The 16,156-nt window shown below is 42.2% G+C and overlaps 2 protein-coding genes across 18 annotated transcripts in view; one reads left to right on the forward strand and one right to left on the reverse strand.

Moving 5' to 3' along the window:
• FER1L5 (fer-1 like family member 5) overlaps positions 1–4,122 on the reverse strand; it is a 60,350-nt gene extending 56,228 nt beyond the window's left edge. For all 7 annotated transcript variants that reach the window (XM_043603247.1, XM_043603246.1, XM_043603248.1 and 4 more), the window contains exon 1: positions 3,781–4,122. The gene's annotated coding sequence lies outside the window, so the exon portion shown is untranslated. The remainder of the gene's footprint in view (positions 1–3,780) is intronic.
• KANSL3 (KAT8 regulatory NSL complex subunit 3) overlaps positions 3,984–16,156 on the forward strand; it is a 43,130-nt gene continuing 30,957 nt past the window's right edge. For 3 of the 11 annotated variants that reach the window (XM_043603252.1, XM_043603253.1, XM_043603255.1), the window contains exons 1-3: positions 3,984–4,057; positions 5,114–5,378; positions 8,018–8,188. In XM_043603252.1, coding sequence (XP_043459187.1) covers positions 5,164–5,378; positions 8,018–8,188 — 386 coding nt within the window. In that variant the 5' untranslated portion in view covers positions 3,984–4,057; positions 5,114–5,163. Of the gene's footprint in view, positions 4,058–4,209; positions 4,458–5,113; positions 5,379–5,823; positions 5,883–7,809; positions 7,882–7,948; positions 8,189–11,851; positions 11,914–16,156 lie in introns of those variants that run through there. The other 8 variants (XM_043603251.1, XM_043603254.1, XM_043603256.1 and 5 more) reach the window with 6 other exon arrangements.

The following is a 16,156-nucleotide window of genomic DNA, read 5'->3' on the forward strand; positions in this document are numbered from 1 at the left end:
TGAATGTGTCAGTCAGGATGGGTTATGTTATAGTGAGATAACAAACAACTCCAAAATCTCAGTGGTTTAAAATAATAAAGTTTTTGGGGCTCCTGGGTGACTCAGTCAGTTAAGCATACGACTCTTGATTTTGGCTCAGGTCATGATCTCATGGTTCACAGGATTGAGCCCCATGTCAGGCTTAGTGCTGACAGTGCAAAGCCTGCTTGGGATTCTCTCTCTCCCTCTCTCTCTGTCCCTCCCCTGCTCATGCACGTGCACTCTTTCTCTCTCTCTCAAAATAAATATTTTTAAAAAATAAAGTTTTTTTATAGCAGATTTACTGATATATAATTCACATACCACAAATCCAGGCTTTTAAACTGTAACATTCAGGTTTTTAATATATTCACAATGTTGTGGGACTATCACCACTAATTCCAGAATATTCCATCACCCTAAAGAGAAATCTCATATCCATTAGCAGTCACTCCCCATTTTCCCCTTCCCCTAACCTCTGGAAACACGTATCCACTTTTTTTGTCTATGGATTTGTCTGTTCTGGACGTTTCACATAAATGGAATTGTACATATGTGGCCTTTTTTGACTGGCTTCTTTAACTGAGTGTAATGTTTTCAGGGTTCATCCATGTTGTGACATGTATCAGTACTTCACTCCTTTTTATGGCTTAATAAATCCACTGTATAGATATATCACATTTTATATATCCATTCACCAGTTTATGGACATTTAGGTTGTTAACACTTTTTAGCTATTATAAATAATGCTGCTCTGAACACTTGTATACTTGTTTTTATGTGTACATATGTTTTCAATTCTCTTGAGTATACCTGTAAGAATGGAATTACCGTTATGTTTAACTTTCTGAGGAACTGTCAGACTGTTTTCCAAAGTGGCTGCATTATTTTGCAATCCAGCCAGTAATGTATGAGGATTTAAATTTCTCCACATACTTGCCAACACTTTTTATCATTTTTTTAAAAAGGAGTCTTGGGGCACCTGGGTGGCTTAGTCGGTTAAGCATCCAACTTCGGCTCAGGTCATGATCTCATGGTTCTTGGGTTCGAGCCCCACGCTGGGCTCTGTGCTGACAGCACAGAGCCTGGAGCCTGCTTCAGATTCTATGTCTCCCTCTCGCTCTGCCCCTCCTCAGTTTATGCTTTGTCTCTCTCTCTCTCTCTCTCTCTCAAAAATGAATAAATGTTAAAAAAATTGTAATAGGGGCGCCTGGGTGGCTCAGACGGTTGAGCGGCTGACTTCGGCTCAGGTCATGATCTCGCGGTCCGTGAGTTCGAGCCCCGCGTCAGGCTCTGTGCTGACCGCTCAGAGCCTGGAGCCTGTTTCAGATTCTGTGTCTCCTCTCACTGACCCTCCCCTGTTCATGCTCTGTCTCTCTCTGTCTCAAAAATAAATAAAACGTTAAAAAAATTAAAAAAAATTGTAATAATAATAAAAAAAGTAATCTCTCTGTCCAACACGGGGCTTGAATTCACAACCTCAAGATCAGGACTCTCACAGTCTACTGACTGAGTCAGCCAGGTGCTCCTTACCATGTTTTTGTTGTCACTGTTGACTTTTTAGCCATCCTAGTGGATATGAAGTAGTAAAGATTTAGTTTTCAACTCTAATCATGTCTCTTGCCTTGGTGTCCTGCTATCTGTCAACCAATACATAGACCATTAGTCAACACAGAAACCATGCCCTATGTCCTGGGCTATGTTCTCTGCGGAAGGATATAAAGAAGGTTAATGCCCGTGACTTTGAGGATCTACTCTTTATTTACCAAATACAGGAAAGTTAACACAAGGCAGTCTATGGTCAGTACCAAAATTCTTACTGGGACAACTAGGGCCCTGCAGGTTCTGGCTTATGTCTCTCTCCAACTTTGTCTCTTTTCACCTGTTTCCTAGTTGTACTGTTCTCACCTTTTTTTCCCCCCCTTTAATGTTATCAAGTTCCTTTCTGCCTCAGAGCCTCTTTTCCCCCCTGTTCTTTCTCCTAGAGATCTTCTCTCCCAACACATACCACATTATTTCATTCTCTTGGTTTCAGCTTCATTGTTACCTTCACAAGGACAACTTTCCCATCACCCAAGCCAAGGTTGGCTCACTGTTCTATATGCTCATCACCTTGCTCTTTATCTAATCACAGTAGGCATGGTGGGGAGTGGAGCTGTGAGGGATTAAATGCCTAGGTTCTGGAGCCAGACTGTCTGGGTTCCAGTTCTGCCTTTGATACTTACTAGCTGTGTAACATCGGGCAAAATACTTTACCTCCTTGGATACAACTATAATAGAACCCAGCATATAAAGCCATTGAGAGGGTTAAAAGAAATAAGTCATTTATGTCACCTGGAACTTGTTTGCTATTCTTTAAATGCTAGCCCTTATTTTCACAGTTATAAATTTAACAATTTTTTATGCAGATTAAAAAGAAGCATACCTCATCAGTGCTGTATCCTCAGCACCTAGCACAGTACATATCACACAGTAGGAATTTAATAAATATTTGTGAGTGAATGAAGGCCAAGTGTATCCCACAGGATATCAGAGGAAGGAAAGGCATTTTAGGGAGGAGATGGCCAACCCCAATCAATTGGTAGTGACATTCTGGAGTCCTGTGTGGAGAAATGATTTTGAAGTTGCATGTGGGTTCACAGTGGGCTGTAATTGATTAAACATGTCTGCCAAGGCACTGGAAACAAAACAAAACAAAACAAAACAAAACAAAACCCCTGCAAAGTAAGCACTAAGGTTTTGACATCTCTGCTATAGAGAATACTCACTATCCTGTTGGAAACAGTCTGGAATTGTGAAATGACCACAGTTTGCCTCCTTTGTCTCAACTGCTTCCCCACTCCCTGACCTTCCATCTTTCCCCTGGGCACTCTGGGCTCTGTGTTGCATTCATTGTAAAGGCCCTCTGCTGCATTGTGTTTCTTTATTTGGGCTGCTCTCTGCACCTATTTCCATCAGCTTTACTTCAGCTGTCTCACTCCTGCTCTGATAGGCAACGAAAATGAGTTGAACCAATCCACTAAAGACCCTAAGATGACTGGACTTGACTCTTGATTGTGTTTTCCATTCCATTTAACCTGCAGTTAAATCTAGCCTGGGGGTGGAGTGTGTGTGTGTGTGTGTATGGTATAGGGCTGGGTAACCATGCCATGGTGGAGAGCAGGGGAGCGGGCGGCCAAGGAGGCCTAGTGAAGTGGACCAGAGTGAGGGCATATGCACACTCCATGCCTGCCACACTGGAAAGTGAGTCCAGTGCTGCCACAGCCTCCAACTTCCAAGAGAACCCAGAAATCTGGATTTTTACATGAAATCTCCCTAGTTTCAAATGTTTGCAATTAAATAAATTTTAAAGAAAGCAATGGGTAGACCAAAGAAAATGGTGTTGGGCTGTACTTGGCCCATTTGCTATCCCCAAGTCTGCCCTTATTAACCTTTCCAATCCCTCTGCAATGGCCTGGTCCTTCAGAATCCAGCCTTCCGTGACTTCCCCTTCATGACACCACCTCAATCCTTTCGTCAGAAATCTTTCTTTTTGTAGAACACTCTGGGGGTCCCTCATGGTAATCAGCATCGTGAGATCTGCTTGTGTTCCTGCCAGGTACCAGGCATTCCCCATTTCATTCTCTCAGCCGCCCAGTGAAGTATTTGCACATTTAGAGATGGTGGGGGAGGGGGAAGGGACGCTGAGCTCTTGCTGGGGTCACAAAGCCAAAGAGTTAAGTGTTGGCGCTGAGATTCCAACCCCTCAAGCCTGGTCTCTACCTTTTATGGCACTGCCTCCTTAAACTCCTCAGCCGCAGGGCCGTGGTGTCGTCGCCTCGGGACTCAGTACTGACTCTGCCTGTGAGACTCGCGGGCCTCCTGCCTTTTCTCTTCCCGCCTTTTGGCCGCAGCGTTTCCCTCTCCGGGTTTTCTCGCTCACCACCCTTCTCAGGCGAGAATCCTCTTCCGCGCTTTGCGGAGAGCCGGGCGTGGAGGCGGTAACGCGCACGCGCGCAGGGATCCGGCCCGGGCCGAGCGCGCGGCCCGGCGATTGCGGGTGAGGGAAGGGCCGGCGCCGGCGGGATGGCCGGTCCGGGGGTGGGGGAAGGGGGTCTCGGGGCGGGGCGGGCGGGGACCTCGGCGAAGGCTTCAGGACTCCCTGGGCATGCGGCGACCGGAGGCCAGAGCCCGGGGCGGGGCCGCTGTGGTCGGACGGGCGCGTTGGGCCGGGGGAGGACTTGGGCCGCCTTGACGCGGGCGCCCAGCCGGTCCGGGGCCCGTGACGCGGGCGGGAGGCGGGTGCGAGGCGGCTCCTCCTCGTCGCGAACTCTCGGTGACCTTGGCCAAGTCACTTCATTCCCCCCTCCCGAGCCGGCGCCTTCGTCTGTAAAGTGCGAATTATAAGCCCTACCTACTAGATGGGGCGTTTTAAGGTTCGGTGGCGAGACCTCGGCGGAGTACGTGGAGTACCGGGCGGTTTGCCGGGGACTGCCCACCTTGGGGCGGGGGAGAGGGGCCTTCCTGGGACCGCGTTTTGTTGCAGCCTTTGGGCAGGAGTTCTCCTTTGGAGATTTTAGAGACTCCAGAGAATTACGAAATAGTTGCAAAACTTTTAACGTAAGAAGGAAACTTGAAGGGCTTCCTTGAGGCCCACGTTGCCCTGCTGTTAGGAGGGTGCTCACGCCCTGGCCGTGGAGACGCTCCGAGAAGATTTAGAAAATCGTGTGGAGCAGCCGAGCGAGCGACACCCTTAGCTTTGGAAGAGTTGTTTGTGATTTCTGTTGTTTGCCAAAACCCTGTATGGGATTTATGGTGCTGGCCAAGCAAGTTTAGTATGTGTCCATGTGAGGCCTTTGTGAACAGTGGATTTAGTCATCTTTACAGTAAACGGATTTTGTAGAGGTTGAGTATGGAGGGTCCTAATGGTGCCAAAAGCCTTTTTGATTGGTGGTGTGAGATCTCAGGAGCCCTTCCTATGGTAGGCAAAGGTCTGCAGTGTAATGGACACTCCATTTATGAACGATAGGTCACAAAAGAAGCGTATTAGATATTCTAGGTTGGAAGACGTTTATAGAGTCTTTGAATTGACTTAAACTGAAACTTCTCACTGCAGGTGACTAGTATGCAGATACCCATTCTCTGACTTGCTGGCCCTCTACTGACATGGCCCACCGGGGTGGGGAGAGGGACTTCCAGACTTCAGCCCGGCGCATGGGCACCTCGCTGCTCTTCCAGCTTTCAGTGCACGAGCGGGAGCTGGACCTGGTTTTTCTGGATCATAGCTATGCCAAGCCATGGAGTGCCCACCCAGATGCCAGTAGTGCTCGCCCTACCCGCATGCTCTTTGTGACTCCCCGGAGGCAACATGAAAGTAACATGTGAGTTTGGGCTTCTCTCCTAAGGGCTGCTGTTGCCCTAATTGGGCAGTAATCAGATGGTGGAGATTAGAGAGAATTTTATTGTGGGAGCTTGTATCGGGGGCCTTGGATACTTACTTCAGTCATCTCTGTTAAGCAGTGTGGGGATATCAGGCCTATATGTAGACCTTTGCATTCAAGACATCTAACAAATTAGGAAAGCAAACAACATCTACGTAATATGGTATATAATATAGGTATCTATAATAGGAGTTATATGGAAGGAGTGAAGAAAAAGACTGAAGAGTTATTACCACTCAGGATTAGACTCATTCCCTTTAGTCTGGTGTTCTGGCTTGTTCCAACACTGGCAGCAATAACCTTTTTATGGTGATGTGATTTCCTTTTGCTGGCTTCACCCAGCAAAGTTTAGGAGCATATTCCAAGACCTTGCTTTCTCTCTTAGCTTGTCACCACCCATGGGTGCTAGGTCTGATTATATTTTCAACTGGACGACATTATAGGGTAAGGACTTTTTTCATAAACTTACTGTGTAATATTCATACAGTTACATTTGGCCTAAATAAACTTGTTTAGCAGTTCTTTTGAGCTTTAAGGTATGGTATTCAAATTCTATTTCCAAATTGGTTGGTATATTCTATTTTGATGATCAAATCATGACCTTAATAATTTTATAAACTTTTGGGGGGAAGAGACTTTTTTTCTTTGTTTTACTCTGATTCAATGTCTAATCTTTACTACAGGTTTTAGGTTTGTTGGTGAATAGAGATCTTGGATTTTGCTTCTTTATATCTCTCATTGAGCCTTAATGAGCTAGAGGTACCATGATGTGTGTGTTTTAAACAGTGTAGAATAGTGGTTTTATTTCATTTCCCAGTGAAGGCAGCATTTTGTTAGCTCTTTTAGTTGTACAGGGCGGGGGATTTGTGACTTTTAGAGATAATCCAGCATAATCTTGCCTCTGGCCTAGGGCATAACTGAGGAGCTCTTTTAAAGCTTCTTGGTAACGTTGAAACTCCTATGTTCAGATCTCATGATATTTTCTTTAAGTGACATTCTGTGGACTTGCTCATTTCAGTGCTTAGGAAATTATTTCCTCTTATAAGCCATCTCCACATACAGGTCCTGAAAGTGGGAATTTAGCATGTTTTAGGGACTCTATTTAAGTCATTGTGCCTAGAATATGGTTATAGTGAGGGTGTTCGTGGGAGCTGGGGGAGAAGTAGGCACAGACTACCTCGTGTAAGAATTTGATGAGTGATAAGAAGTCACTGAAGGATTTTAAGCTAGAGATTGGATTTATATTTTTAAAAAATCGCTTTGAATTTTTATTCAATAGATACAGTTCAGAAGTGGAAATAGAGAAGGCTTGCTAGGAGACTATTGTAGTAGTGGGGGCCAGAGATTGTGACAGGTTGGATAGGGGCAGGAATAGTACAGATGGAGAAAGAGGATGGCCTTGAGATATACTTCATAGGTAGAGCCAACAGGACCTGCTGTGGTGAGTTGGAAAGATGACCCAGGACTGAAGGGAAAGGTGAAATTAGGATGACTCAGATTTTTGGCTTAAGTAGCTGGGTGGTGCTATGAGTTGGGGACTGGGGGCTTGGAGGATAGGTTTGGAATTGTGAAATCCAGAGTTCCTTTTTAGACATACAAGTCTAAGTGCCTTGCCCAGTGTCTGGTCCAGAGAAGATAACCAGCTCTTTCACCCACCACCCAATCTAGCTGCACATTATTTCACTTCGTTTCATAATGATATAGTTATTCCAGCTATTGGGAATGGGTGTCATTAAGATCATTGGGGTCAGAAAGTTGAAGTGATGTTTGGTAGACAGCCAATAGACAATTTTTATTGGTATAGTATTTTGGGTGACTAAGTTGGTACAGCGAAGAGCCCTTATGGCACTAGGATTTCATTAACATTTTAAAATATGAAAGACCCATCACATGTCCATTTCTATTTGTTTCTGTTCTAGGCTTCTTACACAATGAGTTAAATAACTAAGGTGTCTACATTCCAGGCGATCTGTCTTAGACAATCATAGACTTTTACAGCCTATAATTAACTACGGGTTGACTTGCTAACGAAAGGGAAAGTATGTAAGAATAATTTAAAACTCTAGACTAGCACTGTCCAACAGAACTCTCAGCAATGAAAAAATGCTCTGTATCTGTGCTATCTAACATAGTAGCAGCTAGCCACATCTGTCTGTTGAACACTTGAAATGTGGCTAGTGCAACTGAGGCACTGAATTTTTAATTCTGTTTAATTTTTATTTAAACAGTTGAATGTGGCTTATAGCTACTGTATTGGAAAGCACATCTAGGTGGTCAGGTTTGCTTATAGAATATATTTGTCTTTTAAAAACTACAGGTGTTTGTTATTTTTTGTATGGACTCACTTAAAAATGACTTTGTGTTCCCCCAGCACATAACAGCATGTCAGAGGGCAGAGATCTAGACAAGTGTGGGAAAGATGACTTTGGATCATAATTTTCTTGTGGGTATACTATGCTCATACATACTTTAAAACTGATTATATTAAAGAGTCATTTTTTGGCAACCAGATGATCGTTAAAACACCTGTGTTGTGTGAAGTACGTGTGGCCTGGTCCTATTTCCTCACCTGTTTACAGTGAATCAGACGTCCCAATAGATGTGGAGACAGTCACATCAACCCCTGTGCCGCTCTACGACAATCAGAAGGCACGCAGTGTGATGAACGAGTGTGAACGGCATGTCATCTTCGCCAGGACCGATGCAGATGCTCCTCCTCCACCAGAGGACTGGGAGGAGCATGTCAACAGGTAGGCCGCTGCTCGGGAGGACTGGTCACTACAGGGTTGATAGTCATCACATTGTAAATATTTTGTATCATCATCTTCATTGAAACACATCTGTTAGGAGCTTATTTCATTTGCAGTCACACAAGTCAGAATGTTTTCTTTTTTGTTGTTTATTTTAGAGAGAGAGCACATGTGCGCAAGAGCACACACAAGTGGGGGACGGGCATAAAGAGAGGGGAACAGAGGATCTGAAGAGGGCAAATCACAATGTTTTCTTAACTCTCTGTGTTATAACTCTCAGCTCAGGATGCAGTGAGGTGCTTGAGGAGGGCTTGCGTCTTACCCATCTTTGCATCCCTGACACCTAGGACACTGCCTGGCACATAGTAGGCATATAATAAATGTTTATTGAATAAGTAAATGAATCAAATATGATAGGTATGACTAGTTCTGTATTTTCCATAGTACAGGTTTTATATGATATGGGACTACAAACAAACCATTAAATAAGAGTACATTTGTAAGATACTGTACTTATATGGTCTATAACTAGAGTAATGAAAATGTTTTGGAGTCGCTTGAAAAGCTAACAGATGTTTGATTTGCATGGCTTTTAAAAATAGTTTTGCAATCTGGTTTTCAGGGAACACTTCAGCCCATTTTCATGAGTTTGTTAGCTGATTTTATTCCCATGCTTCCTACTGACCCAGGGGACTCCACTCTTCTCCAGCTCATTTGTCATTGTTTCTTTAGCATACTTTGTTTTACATTTTTTTAATGTTTTATTATTTACTTTTGAGAAAGAGACAGAGTGTGAATGTGGGAGGGTCAGAGAGAGAGGGAGACACAGAATCTGAAGCAGGCTCCAGGCTCTGAGCTATCAGCACAGAGCCTGACACAGGGCTCGAACTCACAAGCTGTGAGATCATGACCTGAGCTAAAATTGGATGCTTAGTGGACTGAGCCACCCAGGTGCCCCTAGCATACTTTTTTTTTTTAAGTTTATTTATTTATTTATTAGAAAGAGAAGGTGCAAGTCAGGGAGGGTCAGAGAGAGAGGAAAAGAGAGAATCCCAAACAGGTTCCACACTGTCAGTGCAGAGCCCGATGGGTTTGAACCCATGAACTGTAAGATCATGACTTAAGCTGAAGTTGGATGCTTAACTGACTGAGCCACTCAGGCACCCCTCCTTTAGCATTTGTTTATTTTTTACTTATTGCATGATAGTGTTATGAAGATAAAATTTATGTACCATACAAATTACCTATTTAATGTGTACAAACAGTGGTTTTTACTTTATGCACCACCACAATTTGGTGAACATTTTTGTCATCCACAAAAGAAACTGTACCCATTAACAGTCACTTCCATTTCTTCCCAACCCCTTCAAGCCCTGACAACCTCCAGTCTACTTTCTGTCTCTCTAAATTTGCCTACTCTGGATGTTTCATATAAATGGAACCATATAGTATGTGGCCTTTTGTCTCTGTCACTTAGCATAATATTTTCAAGATTCATTCATGTTGTAGCACCAGTTGATACTTCATTCCCTTTTATTGCTGAAATTCCATTGTGTGGATATACCACATTTTGTTTATCCATTCGTCACTGATGGATATTTGGGTTGCTAACATTTTTTGACTATTTTGAATAATGTTGCTATGAACATTCATGTACTTATTTTTTTGTGGACATATGTTTTCAGTTCTCTTGCATATATACCTAGGAGTGGAATTGCTGGGTCATATGGTAACTCTTTTTAACTTTTGAGGAATTTCAGATCATTTTCTTTTAAAAAATTGTTTTTAATCCTCAAATCAGTTTTCTAGGTGTGCAGGATGGTTTAGTGTTGATCTGGCTATTTCATGGACACGAGACACAAAAAAAACTTCCGTGCTGTTCTGCCATCTTGGCTCCTCTTTTTAAAAAATTTTTAAAAATGTTTATTTTTGAGAGACACACACACACACACACACACACACACACACAGAATGCGAGCGGGGGAGGGACAGAGAGAGGGAGACACAGAATCCGAAGCAGGCTCCAGGCTCTGAGCTGTCAGCACAGAGCCTGACACGGGGCTCGAACTCACAGACTGCAAGATCATGACCTGAGCCGAAGTCGGACGCTCAACTGACTGAGCCACCCAGGCGCCCCTCCTCAGACCATTTTCTAAAGGGGCTATACCATATTACATTCCCACCAGCAGTGTGTGAGAATTCCAGTATTTTCACATGTTGGCCAGTACTAGTACTGTCTGCCTTTTTTATTTTTATTATTATTCTAGTGGATGTGAAGTGACATCTCATTGTGGTTTTAATTTGCATTTCCCTGATGGCTCTATCTCTATTTATCTACTATGTGTAAGGGAATGTTAAAATCTTTACATCAATAGTTGATAGGTAGTAAACTTGCCATAATGATGGAGATCTCTTGTTTTATAGTAAAGAGGAAGAGGTAGTTAGATAGGAAGAAGTGTACAAAGGTTTGAGGCAATTGGCATGATTTATGAATCTGGTCAGAAACAGGGAATGAGATTGAACAGGTATACTTGTGTAAGCAAACTAGTAGCTATTGTAAGATGAGCCGTTCTGCACCTGGGTGAAGAGCTTGTGAAAAAGTTGTTTGGGGTCTTGAATTGGAATTAATGTTATGCCCTAAGAAGGAGAAATGCTCTCCAGAGCTTCACCTAAACAGGGACATTTCTGCTGTAATTGAAGATCAATGACTGGAATATTACCAGAGTCAGTGAATTCAGCAAAATGGCTTATCACCATTGTTACAGTTAATAGTAATAAAAAAAATAGTGACAATGGTAGTAACAAAAAAGAACTACCATTTGTTGAGTGCTTCCTAGGTGCCAGGCATTGTGCCAAGCGCTTCATATGCATTACTTCTTTTAATCCTCACAATAATGCTCCGAGATATATCCCTTCTCCATCTCTCTTTTATAAGATGAAGAAACTGAGCTCAGGGAGTTTAAGAAACCTTAGTTTAGGAAGTGGTGGAGCAGAGATTTATCCAAAGCAAGCCATCTGACTCCAGAGTTCAGTGTTTTTGGCTGTGTACCCTTTCTTTAAGGGCACATCTGTCAAAGAGACACCAGTTAGTGGTGGCTGAACAGGGTGGCCTCACACCATCCTTTTGTGGTGTTATTGGCTGCCTTGTCCTCAGTTTGCAATTTCTGAAACTGCATGGGAAAAATGCATGAAGTTTTTTTTATCTGTTTACCATGGTCGTGATCAAGAAGTTTTGGGGGACTCTTCAAATGTAACCAAAGTCATTAGAGACTTAATGCATGTGAATATCAGTTTCTTAATTTATAAGAAGAGAAATAACTTGCAAGGCAGATGAGATACGGGGGTGGCCTGGCCAGAGCATCGATTCTCAGTTGGAGTCTGGGAAGCTGTTCTGTTCCAGAAATGGGTGGTAAGTGGACATTTTGCTCTGGAAGCACCCTCCTTCAACAAGGCAGCTAGCACCCATCTTTCCTCAAAGCAAGATGGGCCCACAAAGTAGGCCAGGGTACATCTTCACCTGCCCAGTCCTGCAGAGAAACATTGACCGAGTCTTATCTTTGGCTTGTCTTTCTCCATGTGGATCTCCATCCTTCTGTTATGACATTGCCACAGATTGAAATGATTAATTAGCGCTCAGTTTATCTCAGATTATTTGTTTTTTAGTGTCTGATGAGATTTTGGAGGCGTCTTCTCATTAGCAACAGGCTTACAAACCATCTCTTCAGGTAGGTCACTTTTGCACATAGCTAATTTCATTATTTGATGATACTTACTGGCTTCAATTTCAGAGGTCACCATTTTATGACCTTGTACCTCCCCACCCTCACCCCCTGAATTCTGGATGTGTAGCCTGTGTAGAGCTTGCAGTTAGTTCCCTCTGCTCTGATTATAATCATCTTGTTTCCATTCTTTCCCTTGACTTGATTGTTAAATTGCTGCTTCTTTTCTTCCTGTATAAAATCATGTAAAATTGCCATTTCCCACATCAAGAACTCATGGGCTATAGGACAGCACTCTAGAAATCTGTTTTTCCTCAGAGCTTATTGATCTATCAGTAGAGTCAGAAACTTAATTTTTATTGTTAGTGCCTCTTTTCCCCCTTTTGAATTATTTTGGTAGAAACTACCTTTAGATAGCTTTCTGTGTATAGATAATTAGGGCCACCTCCCACCCCCAACTAATTCTTTCTCTAGTAAGGCCTGATATTTTGTGAAACAGTTTAAATATCCCTCTCTGCCTGATTTAATTGTCTAGATCAGGGGTTGGCACACTGTGGCCCTTGTACCAAATTTGACCTATTGCCTGTTTTTCTATGGCCCATGAGCTAAGAATGTTTTTTCCATTTTTAAGTGGTTGAAAAAAAGTCAAAAGACACATGAAATTCAGATTTCTGTGTCCATAAATATAGTTCCATTGGAACACAGTCATGCACGGTATTTAGGTATTGTTCATAGCTGCTTTTGCACTATACCCACAGAGTTGCAAAGTGGTGACCCAGACCAAATGGCCCACAAACTCTGAAATAACAAAGTCTGTTATAACAAAGTTTGCTAACCTCTGGTTAGATCGTGTTCTTATATCTGCATGTCAAAGTCATGTGACGTGGAGAACCTTTGAAAATGGTTTACATTTGCTGGTATAGCAATGTTGTCCTGAGGAAGTTGGACTGGCTTTTTTTTTTTTTTTTTTCTCCCAGATGTTTTGTCAAATGCCAAGTTTAATTAGATGCACAGCTTTTGGAAGACATTTAACAAAATACTTCTGACACATATTTCTCAGCATTGCTCAAATGAATTTTAGGACATTTCCAACATTTCAGTAAAAGAATCTAGTGTCCTCAAGCAGGTTGTCTTATCTTAGAATTCAGAACTTCTGAATTCACCCAAAGGAAAATTGTTCCCCGTTTAAAATTTGCTCTAATTATATTTCTCGATATTGTGTGTATCTATCTGTGTATTAACCTTAATTGGATGTTTGATATTTTGAGTCTAAGATCCTTGAGTTGTTTTTCCCTCTCCCACTCCCTCCCTCTTCCTTTTTGCCTTTCTCCTAGTGTCTAAACAAAGAATTTTTATAATCTGAAAAAAATAAGTGTGGCCTATTCAGTCTCTCTGATGTTCTTTGTCTCTCCTCGTTTGACTTTTGGTTAAAAAGAAAATCCTTTAGACATTTTAATATTGAGTTAGTCTCCTTTAAAACAGAGAATAGATTGCCTTTGAAAGTATCTGGCTTTTCTGGGACCAATGTGACTTTGGCTGCTTTGGATAAGATGAGCCAGAGGTCAGACATCATTCAGGTTCTATCAAAGCTTGGGGAACATGAGATTATCTGATCTCATCTAAGAAATGAAGAAAAGGCACTTTTGCACTCATGAAAATTGAATTGGTTTAGGTGGGGGAGCACATTGACTCACCGCAGTTCCCATCAGCTATTTGACTGTTTAGACTTGTATTTAAAATTCTGTCTCCTGTTTTTAAAATTTTCCTTAATTATATCTTTTGCATGCTCTTTATCTTAATCTTGGGTTAGATCATTTTTTTTTTCCTGCCCACTTAATTTTCCAGCCTCCCACGAAGCTAACAAAATATAGAGAACACGTTTCAGTTCTTGGAATCACTTTGTTATATATCCAGCAACAATCCTAAGAACTTTTTCTGGGATTTAGACTCTCAACCTTGTGGTTTTTCAATTTAATTTCAGCTGTCATTGGTGTATGGTAGTAATTTCTAAGTAGCTTTCTAGCCCCCATTTTGTTCACATCATTTTCCTTGCTCTCATCATTTTGGGTTTTAGAATAAATATAGAGTAAGAAAAACAAATAGAGAAAACATCCTGTTATATAATAAAGAACAGGATAATTTTGGAAATGCTGTTGGTGCCTTGTAAATAAATTATATCTTATTCTCTGTCCTTGGAATTAAAGTATGCAACATGATTGATAGACTTTGGGAAAACACAAGAGATTATTGAACATGAAGAATTGTATTCATTGCTTAACCTGTTTGATTAAAAGTGAGCATTATTACCAGGGGTGAGGCTACAGTGTAATACTACTTTTGAAGTGTTGCAGTTTCTTTAAACATATTATTTTCACAGAACTTCAAATTTGAAGTTTCCAGAACTGGAAATTTGAAATGTTTAACACAGCTAGCTTTTGATCTTTTGTTTCCACTTCAAGAAATACTGGCATTCTACAGAGATACTTGCATGCCCATATAAAGATGTAGACAGATATGTGTATGTGTGTATTGGTGGGGAAAGAAAGGGTGGTCACTGCAACTGTGTATAATAGCAATAAAAGGCACAACCTAAATGCCCACCAATAAGGTAGAACCAGCCATTAAAAACAAAGAGGTGTGTTGGGCGCCTGCACGTCTCAGTTGGTTGAGCATCTGACTCTTGATTTCAGCTCAGGTCATGATCTCATGGTTCATGAAATCAAGCCCTGGGTTATGCTCTGTGCTGACAGCATGGTGGAAATACATCCATGTATTTCTGAGCCCACCTGAGAATCACTACCCATGAGAAAGATACTACTCATAGGAATGTGTTGTGCATTTAAATAATGTGCAGGAAAATGAGATTATGAAACAATCACAGGCCTTCCTGATCCCAAGGTATCCTGAGTCCCAACATTGAGTTGAAGCTTCTCCCCACCTCCCAAGTCAGAAGTCTCTGAAATAATCAAACCACCACAAAAACGGACTGGATTCTGATGAAGTAGCAGGAATTAAGCCAAGAGAACGAGGGGAAAATAAGAAAAAGGACAATTCCACAAAACCTGAGACTGCTTTTAGTACCCCAGGTTACAGAAGGGTGGGAAGCTTCAGAGGTTAAGGGATTTAGCTGTAGCAAGGATAGCTACTTAAGATAGAGGGTGCTTCTGAATTCTTGATCATGGACTTCAGCTACTCTCTTAAAACTTCTGCTTCGTCAGTTATCATAGCTACCTGAGTTTTTGGTTGCTGGAAGGAGGTCCTTAGAGATTGTGCTTTCCACACCTATTTTACAGACAAGGATACTGAAGACACACACACAGCAAGCTCTTTATTGCAGAGCTGGTTAGAGTCCTGGCTCCTAGTTAGTGTTCTCCTGGACTGTGTGTAACTAGTGAGTTGTAAAACCTCCACCAAGGTGGAGATTTTATTTTTTATTTTACTGAGGACCATTATTTTCTCTTTCTCTTTCTAGAGGGTATTTACTCTAAGGACAGTATAGGGTAGTTGTAAAAAGTGAATAACAAAGGGTAATTTGCCCTGCATCTGCATATTTACTGGGCCATGTTACTAGTATTCTTAGGTGACCTGTATAAAATAGGGTATCTTGGTGGTGGTGTATGATGGAAGGGATACTAGTCTGTTACAGAGTAAGAAAAATTGAGATTGTTGAAGTTTCAAGCAGCCTCCTTCAGTTTGCCCATCCTGGTATCATGAGGGGCTCAGTTGACAGCTGAACCTGAGTCCTGTTTTGGCATTCCTCTCCTGCTCAGTACCCATGTGCTTAGTGTGGTAGGGAGTGTGAGGGTTGGAATCTGTACTCAGCTGTTAACAAGGCTTGGTATGTAATGTGCATACAGTTCATCCATTTATTTATTCAGCAAATGTTTAAGTGGCTCTTATGTGTCAGACACTTTTACATGCTGGGGATGTAACACTTAAAACCGATAAAAATCCCTGCCATCTTGGCATTTACATTCAAGCAGAGGGAGACAGACTAAACAAAGAAGTAAAATGGAGCATGAGGTGGGGAGCTGGCTGGAAAGGGGAATAGGGAATCTGGGTGTTGGTAGTTTTAAATAAGGTTGAGTCAGGGGAAGGCTCATCAGAAGGTGATGTTTGAGCAACAACCTGAAGGAGAAGGAGCCATTGTTTCAGGTTGAAGGGATGGATGACAAGGGCCCAGTCTGTGATGTAGAAGCTTATAGGGTGTGTGGGGGGTGGGTTGGGGCATGTGGTGAAGCCCAGTAGG

The sequence above is a fragment of the Prionailurus bengalensis genome, chromosome A3, assembly GCF_016509475.1.
Source record: "Prionailurus bengalensis isolate Pbe53 chromosome A3, Fcat_Pben_1.1_paternal_pri, whole genome shotgun sequence".
NCBI classification, from domain to species: domain Eukaryota; kingdom Metazoa; phylum Chordata; class Mammalia; order Carnivora; family Felidae; genus Prionailurus; species Prionailurus bengalensis.